Below are 24565 nucleotides of genomic sequence, written 5' to 3'. Positions count from 1 at the left end.
TTAGTTTACATGTATAAATATTTATTTGTATTAAAAGTGAGTGTCTCAGAGTATCAGGGTCAGAATATATTAAATCAGGAGATGCATCAGTTGAGGTACAAATTCCAGTCTCATGTCTTTAATAAATACACACAAAAAAACTAGTCCACATTATTTTAATCAGAGGTAATCTGTATACTATGCTATTTTAAAAGAACAATTCAACAATTGCGTTTTGCTGTGACCATCTGGATTAAGTACATTGTCTTGCACTGCTTTATTCTTTTGGGATGAGAGGCAACAGCTAAGTGCTGCTTCAAAATAGCCAATATTGCAATTAAAAATTGGTGTCTTGCTTTTATCTTGCAGGTCCCTGCCAGAGGGCCTGCATGTGGAAGGCTCTGGTGCTGGTATGCTCTCGGCTACTGCCGGGGTGGTTGCAGCACAATGTTGAGGTATAACACGGCTTTTTGTTCTTCTCTTTGAATATATAAAAAGATTACAAAAAGCAAACCAACATCAGGTGACAAATGAAAAATAAGACGCTTTGTACAAAAATATTCTCAATTGCATGTGTAATCTTGGTACTGCACCATGGCCACAGCAGAACAGCTCTGAGCTTGCGGCGTTGCTTGATGTGCACTCCCCAGCAGAACCAGGGTTGTTCTTGCTGAGCCTGGACCCATCTGTAATTAAAAGGCGGCACGTGCAGAACAGTTCCTGTGAAACCTGCGCTGAGCAGCCCTGGGGAACTGACTGAAGAGGATGAGTGCAAAGGCCACAAAAGCTGGTGGTAATGCGTGCATGGCTGCCTTCCCTCTGCTGTCCCCTAAAACCTCCCCTCCGAGTGCAGCTGTCAGGGAAGGAGCTGTTCACTCTTCCCAACACCATGGCAGCACAAGTCAGAGGGAAGGCATGAGGTGTGATGGCAAAGTCCGTGGTGGGGAAAACCAGAATAGTGCTGCAAGAGCTCTCCATCAGGCAAAGGCAGCCCCAGTTCAGCCCTTCGCACTGTCCTGTATGATCAGCATCTTCTCAGCGATCTCCCAGGCTGCGTGATGCTCCACACGGCCGCCATGGTGCCCACTGGGCCATGAGCACAGGGAATCCCAGCATCCCCATGGGAAGCGAGCTTAGAGCACCAGGATCACAGCCAGTTTTTTTTTTTTTTTACCAGAGGGGGCAAGCAGGAGGAAGAAAAGACCAGTGAGGCACTGACTCGGCAATGAGGCTGTTCATAAAAAGGCACTAAAAAGTCTCACTGTTAGCAAATGTCTAAGGCGCAACCTCGAGAGCAGCAACTGGATCCAAGCACTGAGGGCCAGCAGCAACCACTCCTTGGTCCCTCTTTTGGGGCAGCGCTGGGCAAGGGGTAAAGGAAGGACATTTCATTGCTTCTATTCCATGCAGGTGCACAGATTTGCCCAGGCAGCACCAAATGTGCCAGCTGGCCCCATTCAACACTGCACCAGGCACCCTGGAGCTGCACCAGGCTGAAAGCAAAGGGCTGGCTGTCCTCCTCCTCCAGCTCTGAGGGGAGGAGGACTTGGTTCAAAGTATTTCTGATTATTAAAAACTACTCTGATCCAGACAGGAAAAGTCCCACCAGTCAGAATAGTGAAAATGCCATGTAGCTGATCTCTATCATAGGGAATCAATCATTGCTCACTCTTAATACAAGTATTCCTAGGAGGAGAAGTAGTGTTAATTCTTTTTTTCCAGCGATTGGTAGTACTCAGTTAGCACTTTCCAAGCTTTGGGGGCCATGAAGCCATCCGGTGGGTTTTCCCCTTCGCGAGCGAGCTTTCTCATGCGTGTTCCTGAGATGAAGTCAAAGTCATTGTGCCTAAAGCAAAACAGAGAAGGGTGAGGTCAGCCAAGTGGTCCAAGCTGTCCCAGTGCAGTTGTTCAGCCCTACCAGGAATGCAGCTGCAAGCCCCTGGTGCCACCTCCCTACCAGCAACATCCCATGCTGAGGTTCCTATCAGCAGCAGCACCGTCTTCTGAGGGAGACGCTTTCTCCAAACAAGCTGCAGTTGTGGTGAAATGCCTCCCCAGCAGCTACGTAGGTTAAAGAAAAGAAGACTGCGGTGCTCACGTTACCTTTCTGGTTCATAAAAATCCATAGCTCGCTTCACTTTGTTGTAAGCCGCTACACGGAACGGGATGATCTCCACCGACGTCAGGCCCGGCGCCATGCTGAGCACCTTCCCTCCCTGCGTGGGCTCATACAGGTCCTTCTTGGTCTCGGGGTGAGGCATGCCTGCAGGATCGCGCCCCACAATGTAGAAATTGGTGCCAGCAATCATGCGAGCCCGGCAGTGCCACTGCACCTGGGAAGGAGAGATGGGGATGCTGAGCCCAGCAGCCCTGACTGCAAGGAGCTCCTGGCCAGCCAGACCTCGCATACAGCAGGGAAGGACGGTGGAGATGTGAGCAGCCACACCACTTCTCAAGTCAGCACACACAGATTTATCTCTCACTGCGTGGACCTGGGGCAACATCTCAGCTTTTCTGCGGACACGTATGTCAGTGGGAAATGCCAGGACTGGAAACAATTTTGTTCCAGTGCGACAGTGAACAGAGGAAGCCATTTGCTATTTGAATGCACAAAGACAGGGCCTATCAACAAGCATCCAGCATCTACCTTACCTCTGTGGGGCCGGCATAGAGCATGGGAGAGGGGAAGATGGCAACAACAGTGGATTTGGGATCCAGGACGTGCTCCTCAAGCACCGCAGCATGCTGCTTCATCCGCCAATCCAGCGGAACATCGTCATCCTTGGTCCACCCACCCAGGGGGTGCAGGAGAAGCACAGGGTTTTTGTAGCCCCTCTGCAGGAGCTGGCGCCGCGTGTCCTGCATGAGCAGGGCATGCCCGTTGTGCACGGGGTTGCGCAGCTGGAATGCAAAGACAGCATCTGAAACAGAAAAGTGAGAGGGTCGTGGGCCTGTGCTGAGCTTCCCTCTGCTTGCCTTGTTTAAATGCTCTGTACAATATGACACCATCAGGAGACAGGCACAGATCTGCTGTCCTATCTTCACATGAAACAGACCTTAAATACACATGTACAGCACCTCTGGATTGCTCTGTCAATTTATTTTCATTGCACATCCTTCCTTTGGGGCCGATTTTAGTCCGATCAGCAATTCTGCCTTGTTTCTGGTTAGCACTGGATAGAAATCCACATCCCTGAGGAGTTTCCTGGCTCTTTAAGAAATCTGCCACCTCCATAACCTCACAATGTCACCTTCACAAAGGCCAATACTCTCTTCCCCTCTGAAATAAGCATCTAGGGGGCTAGCATCTGCTGCTCGGATGCCACTGCTGTGGCAAGAGAGGGTAGAAAGAGTTAACATCATATTCAGCACATGAAACCTAATTAGCCCTAATGTGTTGATCCTGCAGGAACACTACAAAGGCCATTTCTGGGGTGGCATAGATGAGAAAGAGCCTGAGCTGTCAGACATGACAGAAGATTTATGGCTCTAATTACAATGCCAGAGCTACAGAATGGAGCTCCCAGATTTGGCTGCTCCATGTACAACTGCACTTTGCAGAAGCACTCTTTAGCCAGGGCTGTTCACACAGACACCTCTGGTGCTCAGAAACAGGAATTCACAAGGAAGCGATAGATCCTTAGGCTGTACAATACTTCCTACCTCTCAGCCTGCCCCCTTAGGCTGAACCCCCTTAGAAACACTTCCCTGAAATATTCCAGTCTGAAATGACACAGCTACAGGCCACAAAACATCTGTGCTCTACTGGGGGGGCAAGGCAATGCTGTCACTGGTGCTAACCCAAGGCACTCACCAGCATTCATTTCCCTGAACTTCTGCTTGAGTTCCAACGGTGTCAGGCGGTATTGGTCCAGGCCATCATTCCAACAGATCTTTTCCAGCACAACGAGGTCTCCCCCCACCAGCCAGTCTCCACTCTCCATCACCATCTGTGAATATTACATGCGTATTCTCAGGATGGCAAAAAGCCCCCTCTCATTTCCCAGTCTCCTCTGAAACTCGTTAGGCACGGTTTTGCCTGTGGAGCGATCCTCCTTTCTCTGTGTACTGTAGGTCAAAACTACCACGAAAATTAGCAAGGCACCAGTGACTGCACCACCACACCCAGCTGTGCGCTGTGCTCACCTCTGCAGCCCAGGGCCAAGAAGTTACGGCACAGCCCTTCTTCCACCTCAACTTTTGCTCCTGCAAAGCCTTCCCTCTGCGAGCAGCACTCTGGTAATGGTGACACCACTGTATCATCCACCCTCCATTCTATCCAGCACTGGAAATGCTATTTCCCATCTGGGGCACTGCTTTGGGAGTGTGCAGCCCCACGATCTTAAGGAAATCTCCCTCAGCTGCAATAATGAAGCTCCTGACCTCATTACCCTGCACTGACCCACTTAGGATTGCACAAGGCTTTGTGTGAAATCCTCAAATTTGCCTTAATGTACTGTCAAAGCTGTTCTTCTCATCATCAATGGCATAATTAAACTTTCACAACTAAGATAAAAAGATGCCTGTTTCAAGAGAGCAACTGCTGCTAAATAATTAATGGAGGTATTTTAAGTTAGAGGAAAAGAATTAGCATTGCTTTGGCCTTTGAAGTTCAGGTCACACGGCATAACCCAGAACAGTCCCTTGCTACATGACAGTGGGAAAGATGAACTCATGAACTATAAGGAACAACTCCTTTGCTGACTGCCAGTACAGACAGGCAAATTGAGGAGCAGCCTGTAGCTAAAAGGAGCACAGCCAGGGGTCTGCAGTGTGAGCGTTTGACAGCATCCATCTCTGGAGGCTCTCAAGGCAAAAGTAGATGCCATACTGAGTGACATGGCTTGTTTAGTGGTGTATGGGAACTTTGAATCACGGCCTGAACCTCTCATTGACCCCCTGAGGCAAGCACTGAGTCAGCCATGGAGCACAGGTGAAAGCAATTCAGCTGTGTGACCAGAAGGGTTGGAGCCTGGCTGCACCTCTCCTAGGCCCCATTTAAGGGCTGACTGCCACTGAGGAAGGACCCTTCTGGAGATTGCTCCCTTCGGAGTTTTTTTGTGAGCCTAGGACACAGGTGAGCATTTTCATTTATTTTCAATTATCCTTTTCCCCCCTTGATAATCCTTTTAGTTATAAGACCTGTAGACACCACTCTGCTAATTGTATATTTGTTGACTGCACAAATGTGGTGTGGGTGGTGGTGATGGGCTGTTGGTGGACTAAATGATCTTAGTGGTCTTTTCCCACCTTCCTCTTCCCTGATTCTATGATTCTAGGAAATTGTTACACACCCAGGTTCAGGAAGTCTTTGAGCTGCTGGCTTTGCTAAAAACATTCGGATGTTGGTATACTGGTAAAGGTGAGGAAATGAAAATAGCAACTCCTTAGCAGCATGATTGCACTCCCTCTGAATTGCTTATTACCTCACTGATGCTCTTGTTAAGCAGCATGTAAGCCTAAAAATTCAGTCTTCCTGCATGCTTGAGACGTAACACTCCTCCAAGAGGAGCTCTCCTCCTGGAGAGCTAACAATGTGGAAACCCTGGAAAGGTTTGGCTCTCTTGTGCATAGCTCTGACCCTGCCTGGGTTTCCATCAGCAGGAGCGATGGCGCTGACCCACCTTGACGTGTGGGTGTTTGGCACAGGTGGTGCCCCAGACGCGGGCGCAGCGCTCCTCCTTCCTGTGCTCGAAATACTCAGGGTCCCTGAGGATGGCCACCCTGCGCCCCGCGTAGCTGAGCGCCAGCGCCCCGCAGCCCTCCAGCCGCTGCTTGTCCTGTGCTGACACTGGCAGCACGATGGGGATGCTCAGGTTGACGACACCATCTGCAAAGAGAAGGGTGGATGTCAGTGTCCTCCAAAAACCTAAAGCGGCATTCTTTGGCACTGGGATGGACTGCAGAGGGTTGGTGGGAGAGGCTGGAGTGCACTGAGACACTCATAGTTTAGTGGCTTGTGGTAGCAATGGTAATGGTTGGACTAGATGATCTTTTAGGTCCTTTCCAACCTTCTGATTCTATGATTCGAGGCATAAATTCTCTTGTTGAAGAGGAAGGCTGAGTTTTTCTACATATATCTCAGTGACTCGCCATCAGTGACATGAATTTATTCACTGCCCAAATTTTGTTTTGTGCTGTAAACAAATGCTAACATTAGTGGGCAAAGAAAGCTCCTTATCTCACTGTCAGAGGTGTCCTAAGGACACCTGGAGTATCTCACTGTTCTTTTTCTCTCCCAGAAAGATTTGTTCTTTTCCAGTTAGTTGTTCTAATGTCTCTGCAGAGTTTCAATGTCCTTGGTGACCGCGGCCCTGGCTACAGCCCAGGTATCCTCTTCCAGGACAACAACCTCCACTCAGAACTCTTCTACTTGGGCGTGCCAGCATTAGCACACTGAGATTGTAAGTTTTTCCATGGGTTGCTATTCATGAACAAGAACAAACAGATCATAAATCACTGATTCACTTTGGATCTGACAGAAATCATGTTGGACACCTGAGACTGGAAGATTTTGACTATTTTGTTTAATCTTTTTTTAAATGCTTCCATTTGCTTCAATTCATGACCAGACATTATTCATTTGACAGGCAGCAATTTTCAAGCACCCTGATGAGTAATTGGGTACCCGTAACTACTGTCACATATGGACCAATCAACCAATTAAATATATGAAGTTATTTGAATAATCTTTTAAACATGTTAATATTTAAATATTGATTAAATATAATCATTATATCTGTTTTATGTGTAACTAACCAGTGATCAGTCAATAAAGTCAGCGTGGAAAAAGCTGGATTATGAAACCCACACAGGATGCTGAAGCTGAGGATCTCTATGCTCCACTTCCAAATGCAAGATGCTAATAAAAATCACTCCAGTGGAGGTGAATAATTACAAAATGACTAGGATTTTTGTGAGGACTGGTCAGTAGGATGCAGGATAAACAGCTGAATCATAAACAAGATGTGCTTGTGTCCAGTCTTAATAATTTAAATAGTAAAAAATAATAGCAGAAACTCTAATTGTAGTGATTTCCATATAACCTAAGGATAGTTACATACATACCAGTTACAGAGAAATTCTTTCCTGGGAGAACACAAACATAATTAAGGTAATTAACACTCACAGGCACCTGTTACAGTCTGCAGAATCAAAGCAACTCAACAAAAACTTCAGTGTAGATTTACTCCTCAAAGTGTGAAAAAAGCTACGAAAACACGTGACATGCTCCAGCTGCCCACCTGCAGATCCTGCTCTGTCAAGTGCGGACTGTCCTGAGCTAAGCAGTGCCTTTGCTTAACCCAGCACCAAGCTGCTGCCCTGCATGGCTATGGCAGTATCAGGGTCCTCGAGGAGGAGGGCAAGACTCCCCGCAGGGCATCCTGCACCGAGATCCTGAACCCCTGAGGCTGGAGACCTCTGCTAGGTCTAAAACCCAATGTGTGCATGGCAATTGCATCTGTGTCTGAGACCTGGGACACAAAAATCTACCACACCAGGCTCAGGAATTGGCTTGCACTGTCTGAATATATTTGCCTCTTCCAGAGACAAAACAGCCCCCGGCTAATTAAAGCTAATTAACAGCTAAATCTGATTTATTTTAGGGTAAGGTTTTTTTTTTTTTTTTTTTAGGGTAAGGAGAAATATGACAAAAAGAAATAGAAAAGCAAAATCAGACTCTCTCCTTGTTTCCAAGGAGCAGCTGCCCCCTGCTCCCGCTTGAAATTCAGCCTGACAGCCTTCCCTGGTTTGAGGTTTTCATCTTGCTCTACCCCAGGAGAACTGAGCACGGTGTGAGTCACACATACGTATGTTACATACACACAGAGTGAGCACGAAGGCAGCCCATACCGTTCAGCAGCGTGCCGAAATGGATGACCTGCAGGTACTCTGCCTCGCGCATGAAGCCCTTCAGTGGCGTGGCCCAGCCTTCGCTCAGCACTTGCACCCACTGCAGATCCAGCTACAAAACAAACCCAGATGGCTCTCTGTCACCAAGTCATGCTGCTTTACCCTCCCTTCTGCTGCGAAAGCAGTCTCACTGCATTAAATAAAGGATGTTCCTACAGGGGAAAAAGTGGTGCTGAGTGTCGGTGTGATGGTTTAGATCAGATGTTAGGAGGAAATTCTGTATTCAGACAGTGGTGAGACACTGGGACAGGTGGTGATGCGCAGAGAAGCTGTGGATACCTTATTCACAGAGGTGCTCAAGGCCATGCTGGAAGGGGCCCTGAGCAGCCTGATCCAGTGGGAGGTGTCCTTGCTCATGGCAGCAGTTGGACCTAGATGACATTTAAGGTCCTTTCCAACCCTAACCATTCCACGATTCTATGGACAAGGCACTGAACAAAGCTTCTGCCCTTCAAACAGCACGAGGATGAGTTACAGCGCAGCATTCAGGCGAGACGATACCTTTGTGATCTCCACGGATGGCAGTGCATTTGCTTCAGCTCGGGCAGCATCAAGTTTATTTTTGGGTACAAACAGCTCAAAAACATCCTTAATTGATGCACAGGGCACAATGTTCTGAAAGAGAGAGAGAGCAATGGTAATGCTGGTTCTAAATGCACACTAAGAACCCAGAATATGAAGTCAGATTTACAAGCTGACAGTGGTGGTGGTAGTAAAAATAAGTGACCTACTTGTGTTTGCAGGAGCTCCACAACCTGCTGGATGCATTCAGACACTGACGCAATGTTTGTCTTCAGCACCAGTTCAGGATATTCGGGCTTCTCGTAGTCTGAGTCAATCCCTGTGAATCCTATTGACAATTAAACATAAACCAAACACATTTAACGTAATACTCCACCCCCCAGAGTCCACACTACAGAAACAACCAACGAGCATTCAGCCATACTCATACACTTGTGACAGTAAGATTAGGGAAACAGGATACCCTTTGTGCCACAAAGAGCCTTTATTAACACACCTTGAGATTTTCTACGTGCAGAGCTGCAAAGATCAGCTATCTGAAGCTTTGGAAAGCAAAAGGCAAATTAAGACCTCATTCTTCCATACCTTTGATCTCTCCAGCTCTTGCCTTTTTGTACAAACCCTTCACATCTCTGCTTTCACAAATATTTAGAGGAGCATCAACAAAGATTTCAAAGAAAGGCAACCCAGCAGCCTCATGAATTTTCCGTGCATTTTGACGATCCTGTGAGAAGAAAGGTAGGAAAATGATACGTGTGCATTGCAATAAGCACCCTCCTACTCTCTGATGTTTCCTGAAATTGGACAGAGGTAAATTACTTTCTGGTATAGATTTATTAAATTTAAACCAATTTTAATAATGGCTTTTATTCCCGTTACCCTCTTTTCTTTGAAGCTAGTTTGGAAGACCACTTCATTAAGTAGGACAGCCAAAATTGGGATGGGAATAATTATCTGCTCTGTGTTAAAAAAGCAACTGTTTGTGTTGGCTTGATACTGTCAGACATTTGGTATTCTCAGGAAGCACAAAAATACAATAACTTATTCATATAGAATACTGATAGCACTATGACAGGCTATTGACTTTATGCTTATCCTCTTACAAAGTTAATAGTAGGAGGCTACACAATGAGATTTCAAATGTCACTGAGCCTTTAACCAATTCTGAGCAGAACTGAAAGCAAAAACATTGTCTTATGAGAGTGGTGACGTGCTAGAACAGCTGCCCAGAGAGGCTGTGGATGCCCTGTCCACCCCTGGAGGTGTTCAAGGCCAGGTTGGATGGGGCCCTGGGCAGCCTGGGCTGGTATTAAATGGGGAGGTTGAGGGCCCTGCATGTGGCGGGGGATTGGAGATTTGTGATCCTTGAGATCCCTTCCAACCCTGGCCATTCTGTGATTCTGTGAAATGGCACTCCAGAAAACTCTACTGATGGTGTTTAATTTTGTAAACCTGTGGCATTGCACAGAAGAGAGAAGATCTGGAGGCACATACAGAAGGTCCTCTACATGAACTAATCTTTCCCAGGAGTGTTCATGAGATCAAACCAGCTCAGGAAAGAGCAGAATACGATGCAGACAGTTTACCTTTGAAAAAGGAGAAATGAAGCTAGTTATGCAGACAAGCCCAGCGTCAGCAAACAGCCTGGCCACCTCTGCGATGCGGCGAATATTCTCCTCGCGGTCCCCGGCTGAGAAGCCCAGGTTTTTGTTCAAGCCGTGCCGAACGTTATCACCATCCAGGGAATAGCAGGGGATGCCATGAGAGACCAAGTACTCTTCCAGAGCAAAGCCAATGGTTGTCTTACCAGCTCCAGAAAGACCTGTTGGAGACAGCAAAGTGAGGTTCCGGTTTGAAAGTGAGGCTCAGGAATGGGATGGCAGGGGGTCACCAGCAGAAAGTCATCGATCCTAAGGGAGGCAGATGCATCCCAACCCAGCTCTGTCCACTTGTGCATTCAATCTATGCAGTCCACGTAGTGTCCTCCCACGTGGTCTCTTAAAAGTCAATGTATAGGAAGTTAGGAGACCGCTGTATACTTCAAAGAATAATCATCAGTCAAAGAAGTTCACATTTTTCACATACAGGGTCCTTAATTGATACTAGAAAGAAGGGAATTGCCTTGGATAGGATGTTTTGGCTTCAGAAATGGGTTAAAACAGATCAGATGCGGGCCTTCTTCCCAAGATGAAAGAGAAGAAAACAGAGATGTGCTTTATTCCAGCGTTCAGCACACAATGATGTGTTGAATCAGAATGGCTTTACAAACTCTTCCATTCATGTCTTGCAACATCTTCTGTCAGTCAGAGAATAGCAATACTTAACAAGCAAAGAAACACCTGGACAAGTGTCAAAAAAGAAAGTTGTGCAAATGTCAGCAGAGAAAAATAAATGCTCCCTGGGCCCCAGATCTTGAATTTGTTTTTCAAAACAAAAGACAAAGGCAACACATCAGAAGGTGCAAGAAATCACTTTTAGCACGATTCACTGTCTGTATTTCCTTTTCAGACAACAAGACCAACTTGTTCTGCCGCTCACAAGGTTTCTGAAACACAGGAAACCTAGGTGCCCCCATGAACTTTCCACCGACCCAGAATGAAAATCTCTGAATGCTGCTCTGGATGATCTTGAGCGCGTTTTGCTGCCAGGGACCAGGTGAGTTTGAGCCAAGGATTCCTCAGCTTGCAACACCAAGAGCAATGTGCAGGGCTTTCCATGTGTTCAGTCAAGGGAGCCAGCAAATGGAAGCCCCAACAACAGCTGCAAAATTTATAAAAGCCTTATTTAGGGGCAACCACTGCAGGAAGATCATTTTACTTTGCCAGCACCGCGCTTCTGTACAAAATCACTTTGCAAATTCGCACCAGCTCACAAGGAGTTCTGGTGTTGCCTGCAGACCCCAGATCATCACCTCCAAGCCATTCTCCTCATCTGTCCACACAGCTCTCATGCGTACAGCGATGTGGATGAAAATACCTGTTAGCCAAACCGTGCAGCCACGGAATCCGCCCCTGGTACCAACAACTTGTCCTCGTTTACTCCTGCTGACGTGATGGGCTTGGTAAACCACATTGGTTGATCTCTAAAGAAAAACAGAGTGAAACAAAATGCTTTTGTTACCCTGCTGCACTCCACACACCAGAAAATCTCAGCCAGGACAGAAGAGACACGTACATTCATTGAACATCAGCAAAAGCCACTGCAGCAAATGCTGAGAACACTGTTGCACAGGAAAATGCTACAACCAGCATGATAAAATGGGAAGAAAACTGGCAAAACAGTGAGAAAACTATTTGCCTTTGGTGTCAGTTATAGGAAAGGAAAAGTCCCAGCAGGAGCAAACACAGAAATATTTTCTCCCCAAGCCACATTCTGCTTGATGCAGGTTCATCCCTCTCAAATCTCTGGTGCAGGGCGGGGGGAAGGCTGGGCTGGGCTTTCCCACAGTTTGTGTCATGCTAGGTAAATATTTCTCCATCTGAAGTCACAGCAGGCAAGTAAGCGTGTTTTACGTGTCAGAGATGGGTTTTTTGACAAGATCAAAAAAAAAAAAAGGAGACAAAGAAGTTCACTTTTAAAAGTGTTTGCAGAATAGCCTTTTTTTTCCTCTGCTTTCTGAGTCATTACCATTTTAGCCCAGTTTATCAAAGGCAGAAGGACTCACTTGAGACTTGATGTTCTGCAGGCAACAGAGGGCTCTGTCTGCTTAAAAATCTAAGTGAAAACCATTCCATAATAGAAGTAACATCCTTCTTCCCTCTTCTCTCTCTCTGAGGCCAGCATCTCAGCTGAGATCACAGAGGTATCATCAGCAAGACTCAGAACTTCACACCCAATTTATATTCCACTTCAGCTAAAACCATCAGAATCGGCCTCTTTTTATGCTTGCAAACCAGAGGTGAAATTTTCCACTTGCAATTGCTAGTGGGCACACAGGACCAATACACAGACCTTCCATAGGCATTGCAGCACACTGCCAATTCTTCAAAGCCTCCATTCCCCAAACCAGGCAGGATTGTTCTGTGGGTTTTTTTCTGTGTGTGCTAGTTTTTAGTTTGTTTTGCAGGGGGACTGTCTTTTTGGACATTTGGAGCTTGCAAGCTGAGACATCACCATTATGGTTTAATTTATGCTTGTCCCCAGCAGTCTGGACTCCTGAAGCAGGACTAAATGAGCACACGTAAAAGGTAACAGCCAGCAAGATAACCCCTGCTCACAAAACACAAAGGCAAATTTTGCAGTTTTAAAACAGGTCCAAAGATGATGAATGTAGGTATTGCAGAGGCTTTAAGCAGAGTGTTTGCTTATCACTAGTGGTACAAACACCTAAGTGTAAGCTAAGATCTTGCACGCACACGTTCTGTGTAGTACATGAATGTTAGTTACCTGCTTTCCAATCTAGTGGCAACTTCCTGTAGCAAGTGAGGTTGTTCTGTGTAGTAAGACAATATGTGGCCTTACCCATCTCAAGCTCAGCATGCTGAGCCTGAGCAAGTTATTGTTGTCCCTTACTTGCTATGCCTTTGCATGGCAGAGAGCCGTAGGGATAAAAATGCAGTGCAAACGATTGGTGACACTGGGATTGATTCAGGTTTCTCGGGAGTGTTTTCTTTTGGTACAGTACTTCAGGCTCCTCCCTTTGACATTCCTGAGTCGTGGTTCTGATGTGTGGCTTTTCTGACAGCCAGCTCATGGGGCTCCTTTGTTCCATACCCGTGTTTACTTGGAAGGTTTGGGTTGCTTGTCTGATTTTCGTCAAACAAATTTCCTTTGAACAAGGATGAAATTTGGCTTTTATTACTGTACAAAAAATTGCCAGTGTTAGGAGGAAATTGTAAAATCACCATAGTGAGCATTACTTGTTCCTTCGCTGATTGCATCTGAAAAGTATCTTCAGCTTTGGCTTGAACCTGCTGTCATCATGAGTCTGGCAGGGACTGAAGGCTCAGTGCCTGGGAAACGGGGCTGCACTGCTCAAAGCTGTAAGCCCTGGCTGCTGCATTCATTCTTGGAGGGGCCTGTGTTTGACAAAGCCAGTTCTGGGAAAGCTCCTAGCCCTGATGCAGAGGGAAAACCACCTCGAGTGTAATGCTGGGCCCTGACAGACCCTCGGGAAGCACAGCAGAGATGCAGCGATGCCTCTTGCATCAGCAAGCATTGGGCACACAAGCAAGACCATGGAATTTACATGCACAACCCTTTCTAGACAGACCTGTGATTGAGACTGCCTGAGCCCCAGCTAAAAGTGAGCCTTGGGCTTTTTCTGTGAAGCAGTTTGCCACCGCATACTTAAGCCTCTAGGTGGCAGGGTGGCTCCGATGCAGAGGATGCAAGCAGGAGGTGCCAGGGCTCGTTGCGGAACAGTGACCCCAGACAAAGGAGCAGGAGGGTGTCAGGAAGCTCTATTGATAGGAAATTTACTTTCTGGACATCTTTCACTGTTGTGACTGGGTGTTTACGATGTACATAACTTAAAATAACAAATGAGAATACAAGATTGATGTCAATGGGAAGTAAATTTGTCCTTAAGCTAACAGCTGAAATCCAGTCAAATGAGGTAATGCTCTCCTTGTGTGGAACTTGGCTTATACACATCTACTGCACTGCTCCTTCAGTGTGCTATAAGTATACCACAGGTATACTGAAGGCATATGGGTTCTGCTTGATTTTTAATGCTTTCTAAATGTAAAAAGGAAACAACACTTTAGCGCTTTGTAAAAACTGCCCATTTAGTCTTTCCTAGAGAACTAATTGTCTCTTTTTTTTTTTTTTTTTTTTTTTTTTTTTTTAAACACTGCAAAAGAATGAAAAGATTTTTCATACTTGATCAACGTATCTTCTTTCAAGTCCCTTCCAGGCCATTGCCTATAGTCGAAAGCTCTGAGTTACTGCTCGGTGTCTGAACTTTCAATTCGGGATCAAGGGGTGTCAGACTGACCTAAAAATCAGTACCAAGAAGCCTCATGTAGTTTATTTAAATGTTGATGTTCTTGATAAAGAGTGGAAGAGTCACATTTTTTGTTCTGAAATTGCGGTATGGAAATGTTTTTAAAATTGGGTATCAGGCTACATTGTTGTTTTGTGTATGCAGGTCATCGTGATGGGAGCCACCAACCGTCCTCAGGACCTTGACTCTGCAATCATGAGAAGGATGCCGACCCGCTTTCATATCAATCAACCTGTAAGTCCTGCCAGCTTTGCTGGAACAATGCCTGGGGGCTGGCAACAGGCAAGTGCTCTATCAGCCCCAAAAGACACGTATCTGGCTGATTTTTTCAAGGAGATAGAGATGGAGTACTGTTCCGGTCCGCTTTTAGTGTTTTTAGAAGCTTATACAACTCTGCTTTTAGGGTGGAGTTTGCCAGAAAAGCCTAGTTCCTTGGTTCTTTTACCTGAAAGAACTCCATCTGTCTGTCCTGAGAGCTTCCAGCCCATTTGTTCATCTAGATGCTGTACTCAGTCACTCTTTCCTTGCTGTGGGATAAATAAATACAAAATAAACTAATTTTCTGCATTTTTATGAAGCTTAAGGAAGTCCTTGGCATAAGACCTGAGCACATCCCATCTCTGCTCACAGCAGTTGGCACTGGGCACTCTTCATGCTAGTATACCATGCTGTTTTCCAGTGCAGCTTTGCTGTTGAGGGTTTGCCTTCTTTCTGATAAGCTGTCTTCTCTACAGTGCAAGGTAACACAGTTACTGAATTCCGTGAGGGATTATCAGGCAGCTGCAGGTAGGGCATGAGCCAGAAGGTCTGTACCAGGAGCAGCATCTTAGAAAACAACTTATTAAACAAAGAACTTCAAAGGCAATGGTGCTGAGCTTTACTCCTCGCAGAAGTCTGGCACCGTGGTGTGAGCACCCCTGTGCTAGCACACCATGGCTCAGCCCTGCAGAGGAGCCGCTCAGTGCAGCACAATGCCTGAGCAGTAACTGCACAGCCCTCCATGCTCCAGCATACGGAACAGCAGTTTTGCAATTTATCTGCAAGCGACAACAGAAGAGGCAGGTATTTCAGCATAGAGAAATGAAACCCACACACTCAAAATATCCTTTCTACACCCCTTTGCTGCCTGTGTCAGCAGGAACTCTGGCAGCACGCTGATTTCCTTGCAATGTGGTTCTGCAAGGCGTTGATCTACCCAGCACGACAGGGACTACGATAATGTCTGTGCTAACACGTTCCTACCTGGCTGACATCACGAGCTTATTATCTTTAAAGCAGATGCTGCTGCAAATCCGCACCACGCACATCTTGGAGCAGGTTTTTTTGTTCGCACTAGCATCTTCTGGAGCTTGGGAAAGCAACCCAGAGCAATTTCAGATGTGGGTGGCATTCCTGCTCACGGCAGGGGTTGGAATTGGGTGGGCTTCGAGGTCCCTTCCATCCCAAGCCAGGCTGTGACTCTAACTCCAGACCCCTCCTACCTGCTGGTACCAGATCCCTCCTATTTTGCTCCTATGTTATGAGCAGCTTTGCTGCTAAAGAGGCAAGATATCCCCACGTCTGAAACAGTGGGACTCACACCAACCCCAGTCCATCAGCTGCATGGGACACCATCTGAAATCAAACACTCTTAAGCCTACAGAGACAGATCTTACTTTTAAAACCCTCTCCTACATCCTGCCATCTTAATAAAAAAATGATTTCAACTTGTTAGCTGAACTTGATGCATACAAATTGTGTTTCTGGGTTTCTTAAGTAGAAAATTTCTTCTCCCAGGGCAATTCCCACGGCTGCCCTTGAGAATGGGTGCATTGACATCAGGAGTCCATCACAGGGGGAAATCCTTCTGTATGACAGTCACTTGCATTTCGCATTTCTTTTCACAGAAAAGAAAACCTATCATATGCAAAAGGAGGAAGAACATGAAGAGGGGGCTGGTTTGCTTGTCAGTGGCTCACCTTTACAATCAGAATCAAGGAAGATGGAGAAATTTTGGAGTTTCTGAAGTCCTAATTTAATTCCCACAACCCAAAACCTACTGACTTTTCCCAAATATCAGTGTAACTTGCTGAAAACACTTATGACGATAAGTGTTTCAAAACTAGCTCTATTCTTTCCCAGGAAAAGCCCCCAAAGAGCCAGCATTACCTTGGAAATTTCTGCCTGCTACAGGTCCCAGGATCCCACTGCCACAGCTGGACTTGGAGGATGGAGCACTAGCTTCAGGCAGTGACAAAGATATTACAAAATAATAAGATTTAATTGAGGAACACAGCACTGGGTAACTAGATGTCCTGCCGGGGGTGCCAGCGTTAGCTCACACCAGGCAGGCTGCTGAACTGGGTTTCCCTCCTCCTTCACAGAATCACAGAATGGCCTGGGTTGAAAAGGACTCAAAGATTATCTTGTTTCAACCCCGCTGGCCAAGAGCAGGGTTGCCAACCACCAGACCAGGATCTTCAGCACTCCCACAGACCCAAGCAGTCCACTCGTGGTCCTTGGCAAGCTCTCCTGCTGCTGCTTGCTTGTCCTGGCACCACTGAGACAGCACCTTGTCCCTGCCAGGAACGTAGCACAGAGACTGCCAGGGGCTCAGCAGAGAGCTTCCAGTTACCTGGAACAAGCAGGCTTTCAGCTTGCAGACAGACACTTTGCAATGCCAAACTTTGCTAACAAACACAGTTTTCAAGGTGAGGCTAGGCAAAGTACTCTTTCCACACAGGACTTTTACACATAGGAATTTCTGAGCTCTTAGCAATATCCAAATTTTGAATGCTGCTGTAACACTCTTCTAGTATGTCTGCGCATTTGAAGTGGACACAATCAGGTGTTATACAACCTTGCAAAAAATCTGGCACAATACACAAGCTCAAATGCCTGTCACCTCACAATCATGCTCTGATTTCATGACGATATGACTTCAAAGCAGGGGTTGAGCATTAAAGCTATCTCTCCGAAGCCACCCAGATCAGATTTTTGGTCTCTAATATCTCTGGACAGATGATGTCACTAATCTAATTTCCTTGACTCACTAAAACTAGTGAGTCACTCTGTGCTCACACACTTCCACGTTCAATTTGGAAGGCCAGGACTGATGTTAGAAAATAAAAATTATTCCCAACTTCTTTCCAAAAATTACAAGGGAAATCTGCATGGCGAGCAAGTATTTCACAGCCAGAGCAGCCTGACATCTGCTGGCAAAAATAACACGTTGAACAGGAAACCCTTCCATGAATTCCCTATTTTTTATACATGTGTTCTGCTAAACTACCTCCACTAAATGAACCCATTTCAGCAGTTTGGTTCATGTGTATGTTGCAAATACTACATTTTACATGGCAGAAGGAGACCTGCTTTCCTTTGATGCTTAAGTGTGCTATGAGGCTGCCCTGGATGATGCTGAGGCATCTGACAGACCCATGGGACCACAGCCAATACAAAACACGGTCCTCTTGCAAAACAAGGGAACATAAGTCATGCTCACACTGTTGTTTTGGGGCTGGACACCCGCAGGTATGAAGTGAACATGTCCATTTAATTGTAGAGAAAACTGCAAAGAAAGGAATTGTGCAGTCGCAGGGTAGGTGACAGTCAGAATTCCCACATCAAATAATGATAATTCCTACAAGCAAAGAATAACCCACAATGCAGCATCGGGCAACCATCCCTTGAGCTCTACTGGGCTACAAGTTGCAAGATCAAAAATATGGCTCTGCTGCTCAGAGCTGAGGCTTGTGACCAGCTTGCACTAGGCAGAGCAATGTGCCCCTTCATCAAGCTCATGTCTTTCAAGAGCTCAAGAGACAAGTCTGACACATCATTCTTTAAAGGCTGAACTGGTGGCACTGCTCTGAAACAAAACTGCAGCTCTGTGCCCCTACTCACTGAGTTTGCAATGGGGTTTTAACCCGGAGGCCAAGAGCACACAGGTAAGACAAAAACACCACCTTTCTTGAGGAAAGCAGGATCTCCTCCAGCACCAACCAGCACAGGCTGAACTGAGCCCATCAGAATTCAGCCATGCCGCCACATACAGCAGCTGTATTCCTGCAGGAAAGGAGCCCTGCGACGTTTGAGAAGCTTTAGTTATTTCATAAGCAGTGAGAGCTGCAGAACATCTGCAGGCAGGTCAAGTTTCACCAGCTTTAAAATACTTATTGTCATAAAGGAACCAACCCTCTTGCACCATTTCTCTACAGGATATCGAGGCAGTGGGCTGAAAAGATAAAACCTGGGGACCAAGGCCACTTGCCCCCAGAGCAATGGCACAGGGCTGCATCTGAAAGAGGTCTGAGCATTCCCACCACTTTAGCAGCACCTGCCACCAGTCCCGGACGTGCAAAATGACACAAAACACATCAGGCTCATCATTTTCTCCACAAAGGCTCTATTCCCAGACATGAGTCAGGGGTGCTGGGGGCTCGGTGTCACCTCTGCCCACTTCATTTGGGGCCCAGTCCTCAATCTGGTGTCACCCAGGCTGCACGTCCTTGACTTCAAAGTGGCGTTTTCTATTTCAAAACTGAACATTTGCAAAGTGCAAATAATTAGGGACACTCAGACAGAACTGCAACACAGGACACGGTTCAATGGAACTTAATCCAGACAGGCCAAGAGTTCACTTGGCTTGAAAAAAAAATCATTCAATAAACTCAAGGAAAGAATCGAGGATTATGAGATCTACAAAGCACTGTTAGGCTGCAAGGCACCATCCGGTACCTCAGGTCACAGAGGGGAGCTGTGATGACACACCAGGACATGTATCTCAGCTGTAAGCTCTCCCATGGGCCCCACACCCAGCTGCTGCTGGAGACTGCAGATGTGTCCAAACCAGTCTTTCCCCTGCTCAGCACCTCTAAATCCCCGCCGCACTGCTGCCAGCCAGATGACAGCTTGCGTTCACTGGGACGCCGTTTACCACGCCACCTACACTACCAGCTGCATGAGCCAGGCTCAAAAACTGTATTCTACAGTTTGGAGATTCTGGGATCAAGGCTTCCTGCCCTGTCTGCATACCCAGTCCATACAACTGCTACAGAAGCATGTGATCACAGAACACCCCGAGCTGGGAGGGATCTGCAAGGATCACTGAGTTGCACCCCTGGCTCCACAGAGAACCACTCCAAATCCAAACCCTATGTCTGAGAGCAGTGTCCCAGTGCACTCTGAACTCTGGCACTCAGGGCTGCGCCCACTGCCCCGCACAGCCCATTCCATGTCCACCACCCTCTGCTGCAGAGCCATTCCCTCACCCCCAGCTGCCCCTCCTCTGACAGCTCCACGCCATTCCCTCGGGTGCAATACTGACCCCCCCAAGCCACATTCACCTCTCTTAAAATCAAGTTTGTCTCTCTTTCCACCACCTGGGTCTTCACAAACAGATGATCTGCCCACCAGTAGGGCTGGGTAGGACTGAAAAATGACCTCCCACCCAAAACACGTTTTTGCACTACATTGGAAAGTTGAAAAACGGAAACACTGTTCTGCCAGAGATTCTGTGAAGACCTCTAAGTCAGAAAGTCTTGGAAATGCAAGTTCAAATGGTCATTTTCCATAGGTGAGCAATCTAGCAAGCGGGTGGCAAAATAACCTCAACAAACTCCAAAGCACTGTGTCTAAAGAAAAGCCAGACTAAGAAAAAGAGAGTGCTTATGCTGCCTTCCCTCTCAAGCTCTGCTCTCCAAACAGGCCAATATGCTTTGGCACTCGCTCAGCAGATAAAACTCTTGACACCAACAGCTGTAGCTCTGCCAAGGTATAAGCAAACAAAACTGGACTGTGCCACGAGGATGGGAGGCTGCACAACTGGCAACGAGAGATGGGCAAACCCTAACTTTCTAGCATCCTGTTTCACGACACACATCCAGAGTTCCTTTGGCCCTCCTTTTTGCCTCCCTCCTTTTGCTAACGATACACTCCAAGTAAATTTTCACTTAAAAATGACTAAGCTGCAAGGCCATTAAGGAGCTACTTCTCACTTCCCACAGCTGTGATTCAGAGCTTACTCTGAGATTAATTGTTAGTCACCACACTAATGGTAACAGTAAAGTAATAACTAATAACCCAAATCACACGACATTTCTCTGAAAGGACCTTTAAGTACAAAAGCCTACAAGCACTGCAATCAAAGTACAAGTTCAAGGCAGAGGATATCACTAGACAAGTATTAACACAGGCCCTAAAACCCCTTATCTTTCATGGGCGTGTACAGCTGCAAGTTTATCTAAAATACCTGATTTCAGATAGAAAAGGTTTTTTCATTTTTAAAGAGTACTTAAAAACACCCTCCAGGATCAACATCAGCCCAGTAAAAAATGCAAGTATGCCAATATTCTCCTGAAAATCCTGAGGAAAAACAAAATCCTTGTGACCTAAATCTAACTCGCAGCTGCAATGCACATGTCTGGATAGCTTGGGGTCTTCAAAATTGTTCCCTGTGTGGCCTGAAATCTCTTGCAGGAGCTGGCCAAGATGCATACAGCTGAAAACCTATGCCTGAGTGATGGATTTTGGCACAGGCTGTAATTGGCCGGCAGCTTCTCTGTGACTTCACTGGTGTTGCCCAAAGAACAGATGAGGCCAGATGCTATTGATCAGGGGTCAGGCAGCAGGAGAACAAATGAGCCACTTGTCCCTACGAGAAGGAAAACGACGAAGCTTGTAGGGCCGTTCAGGCAGGGACCACTTGCCCTGCAGAAAAGCACAGCCGCCCTTCCCAGCACACAGCTCCTGGGCTGGACCACACTGATCACTTTGTTCCCCATCCCCTGGGTGACTCAACCTCCCATGGAAAGAAAGAGCCATTCATATCTGGGAGCCTGCAACTTTTTCTGTCCTTTCTTGAATGAAATTCCCCCAAATGAACAGTGCTGCTTTCACAGGACAGAGAGTGGCTCACAGCTACTGGCTGCTGGTATGTTGGCAGCCCTGCAAAACAGCACGAGTTAGTGAAACGGCAGGGCGAGAGAAACAGACCAAGAAGGGAGCATTTAACAGCAAAGGACTTAGAAAAGAAACAGAGAGAGAGCCATAAGAAACAATAAAAGTAGAAACAAGAGCGTATTGTGATAGTCTCATGACATCTCCTTGATCTTCAAAGGCAAAAGAAATCAAAAAAGTGGCATAAAATAATACAAGGAATATCAGACAACCTAAGCAATTAGGAAATGGTCACCGTTTACCACCACGGTGCAACAAGTGTGTTTCAGAAAGCACACTGCAGCTGTAAGCCCAGTCCTGACAGGTGCACCAAGGCCAAGCTGTACCACTTCACCAACCTCAGCATCTGCTCAACGAGCTCTGCAGAGCTGCTCTGAATATAAACACCGTTAGAGATGTCAGAAGATCACTCAGTCAATTTCTTTATATTTAAAACAGGAGTAAAAAATAAGCAGACAAACAAACTTTTACAACCTCTTTTTGCTTATTTCACATTGGTTCACAGTCAGAATGATAAAGCTGTACAAACATTATCGCACAGCTTGTGATACCACAGTCCATCTGAACTCTGCCCTGTGGTTGCACTTTTTTCAACAGTTTTTAGGCAAAGAAATGAAGCTTTCTTCATATTTCCTCAGCACTGTTCATCTAATCTCACAGGTTTTTCTTTCTTTTTTTTTTTTTTGAAGTAAACTGAAGAAAAGTTTACAATCTTTTTTACATGTTAATTTACCTTTCAATAAGGGTCCGTAACTTGTACATGTAAGCCCTGTGCAAGCAAAACTGAACCTTCAGAAGTTACAGCTTTGGGATCTGCTGGGCCACTGGAAGAGTTCCTCCACGAAGCCAGAGGATGCTGTGTGCCGCATCGCTCAGCTGCTGGAGGCACCCTCACAGAGCCTGCAAACAAGGCTGCAGCACTTACCCCAAAGCAGGCGGTTTCGCTAGGGGCCCTCATTCTGCCCATAGCATCTGTAAGGATATCCGAGGAGAAAGCTGGACCCTGCCCAGCCCTCTGCCCAGTGCTGCCTCATCCCATGTGTGTTGCTCCCATGTGGGTTCAGACAGGTCTCCTGCATGCTTACCAAACACCTTGATTCCACGAGGAATTTGAGCTGCACCTTCCACACACTCGTGTTTTGTTGAAGGAACGAGCTGTGCAGCCGGTTGCCCTGGCAAGGGGATGGTCCCTAAGGAACCCCTCTGGGCTGGGGCTGTCTCTCGGGGCACACTGCACTGCCTGTGTCCTTCTGCTTGCTGTAAGAACACTGTTCAGTGCAGAGAGGAACCAAGCAGAGGAAATACCAGCAGTGCCGCAGGTGTAGGGAGAACAAGCTGCTCTTTCGTCGGGACTGAAAGAACTACTCAGCCATGAATGCTGCACTGTGCAATAAACAAGGGCTGTTCCACCGCTCCACGTTACTCACTGCAATTACTTTAAGGTACGCTTACTCCCGAGAGTAAGATTTCACCATAGGGGCACACAGGAGGCTTATATAAGGAGTGCTAAGGTTGCCATTAAAGATCGTTCTTTGTCTCCAAAAGTCACCTCTGAGAGGGGTCAGGAATAAGCACTGCCTGCTGTCAGTGAAGTCTTGGAACTGAAGTAAACTCAGACACAGAGAGAACTTCATGCCTCTCTCAGCATCACAGGCAGAAGCAAAGGGAGTGCCACCACGTTAGCAGCAAAAGAATCCCCATATTGAGTGCTGGGTCTTATCCAGAGGCAAGGGGACTTACTGATTTTTAAAGGTAACACACGCAAAGATCAAAAATCCTAAGCTTTCTTCTTTGCATCTTACCATGAGCTCACATTAATAAATGGCTGCTAGGTGAAAATAACCTCAAACTCCACGCAGCACACAGGGTGAATACGTGTTTTAAGCAGGGGGCTTACGGGCGCTCAGCGTGCAAAACGGGGAGAGCAGTTGCATCACCTCAGCTCACCTCGTAGCTGCACCACTGCACCTTCTCACAGCGGGCAGCCAAGCAGTGTCGCCTACCAAACCCATTTCTGACATATCAGCGGTCAGCGAATAACGCTGGAAGAATCCATTCTCTCCCCGGAGAGTACCTGAAAAGCCTCACCTCCCGCAGGAGGAAGATGAACGCATCGCCCACACCACGAAGAAGTGGTAGCAACCGGGATTTTAACAGGAGAGGACGGAAAGAAGCAGGCTAAGGAAGAAGAAAAAGAAGCACTACGCCGGCAGGGTCTCAGACAGGTGGGTGACGCTCCCTTTTCCAGTCTCGGATTCAGCACCGCGCTCCGGCCCCGAGCCACGACAGCCAGGCGCCCGGCCGCAGGCGCGCACTTCGCCTCTTTTCTCAGCAAAATCTCAGATAAAGCGCAGCCCTCCGCTTGGCACGGTGTGACCAACACCGCCCGCGCGCCTCACGCACCGTCCCACGCCGGCCAGCCGAGGCCGCCCCCGGCCGGGCACCGCATAGCTGGCGGGACCCATCGCGAAGCCCTGCGATCGGCGAGCCCCTTTCTGCGCTCCCCGGGCAACCCGCGCACGGCCGTCGGGCGCTCGGCATCCCTGTGACAGCAGGGTGCAAAGATCGGCCGCGGCCGGCTGGTAAAGGTCGCCCCGCTGCCCGGGGCGGGGGCGAATGGAGGGGCCGCTCGGAGCCCGTGTCCGGCCGGCCACGAGAACGCCGCGCCCCAGGCCGTCGCCCCCGAAACGAAGCCCTCTCCCGCTCCCCGCAACCCGGACTCCGCGGGACGCCGAAAGCCGTCCGGGGCCGTCGCCTCAGCGGCTCCGGTAGCCCCGAGGGAGCGGCCCCGCGGCGAAGCGCGGCCCTACCGTCTGCTGGCTGCTCAACATGGTGCCGGCCGGGCGGCGCAGGGCACGGCGGGGAACGGCACGGCGGGGCACGGCACGGCGGGGCACGGCACGGCAGGGCCGGGCCCAGCGGGCGACAGCAGGCTATAAGGGCTCCGCGACACGTAGCTCTGCCCCGGGCCGGCCCTCTCGACCTGCGCCCTCCTCCGTCTCCTCCTCCCGCCGCGGCCACCGACGTGGCGAGGGACGAAGGAGGAGCGGCTCCGGGGCCCGGCGCTGAGGCGTTCCCTCGCGGCCGCCCGCTTCCAGCCGGGCACGGCCCGGGCCCGCCGAGCTGCGAAGATGCGGAGCGGCCGGCAGCGTGCGCTTCAGTCGGACCGAGCGGCACCGCTGCTGTGGTGGTGCGGGTGGGCCGTCAGAGCGAGGCGCGGAACCGCGGCACGGAACCGCGGCACGGAACCGCGGCACGGAACCG

The 24565-nt window shown here is 47.9% G+C and overlaps 1 protein-coding gene across 4 annotated transcripts; it reads right to left on the bottom strand.

Annotated features, from left to right (window-relative positions):
• On the bottom strand, positions 1 to 24198 carry PAPSS2 (3'-phosphoadenosine 5'-phosphosulfate synthase 2). Of its 4 annotated transcripts, XM_042817719.1 has the most exons (14): positions 24112 to 24198; positions 14808 to 14889; positions 11392 to 11497; positions 10002 to 10237; positions 9001 to 9139; positions 8625 to 8743; positions 8395 to 8508; positions 7834 to 7945; positions 7048 to 7068; positions 5604 to 5809; positions 3794 to 3929; positions 2632 to 2900; positions 2083 to 2312; positions 1 to 1825 (listed from the first exon to the last, which is right to left on the bottom strand). In XM_042817719.1, exons 2-14 carry the CDS (start codon positions 14856 to 14858, stop codon positions 1684 to 1686), a joined length of 1881 nt encoding a protein of 626 aa, XP_042673653.1. In that variant the 5' UTR covers positions 14859 to 14889; positions 24112 to 24198; the 3' UTR covers positions 1 to 1683. The 4 variants fall into 4 exon arrangements, with proteins under 4 accessions (XP_042673653.1, XP_042673655.1, XP_042673656.1 ...); XM_042817721.1 differs by lacking the exon at positions 7048 to 7068; XM_042817722.1 differs by lacking the exon at positions 14808 to 14889 and having other exon boundaries at positions 24112 to 24194.
• Between the last annotated feature and the right edge of the window lie 367 nt (positions 24199 to 24565).

The sequence above is a fragment of the Centrocercus urophasianus genome, unplaced genomic scaffold, assembly GCF_019232065.1.
Source record: "Centrocercus urophasianus isolate 14NV4802_14NV808 unplaced genomic scaffold, USGS_Curo_1.0 seq_17, whole genome shotgun sequence".
NCBI classification, from domain to species: Eukaryota; Metazoa; Chordata; class Aves; order Galliformes; family Phasianidae; genus Centrocercus; species Centrocercus urophasianus.
This window is presented reverse-complemented; position numbering and strand designations above follow the sequence as displayed.

Bases quoted from the DNA above. Each gene is read 5' to 3' on its own strand.
- PAPSS2 (XM_042817719.1), bottom strand. From the start codon at position 14,858: ATGAACAAATGGGCTGGAAGCTCTCAGGACAGACAGATGGAGTTCTTT. The intron at 8,509-8,624 runs GTAGGTCACTTA...TCTCTCTTTCAG, and splicing joins TGGAGCTCCTGCAAACACAA to AACATTGTGCCCTGTGCATC. The intron at 1,826-2,082 runs GTAACGTGAGCA...GTTTTGCTTTAG, and splicing joins GATTTTTATGAACCAGAAAG to GCACAATGACTTTGACTTCA.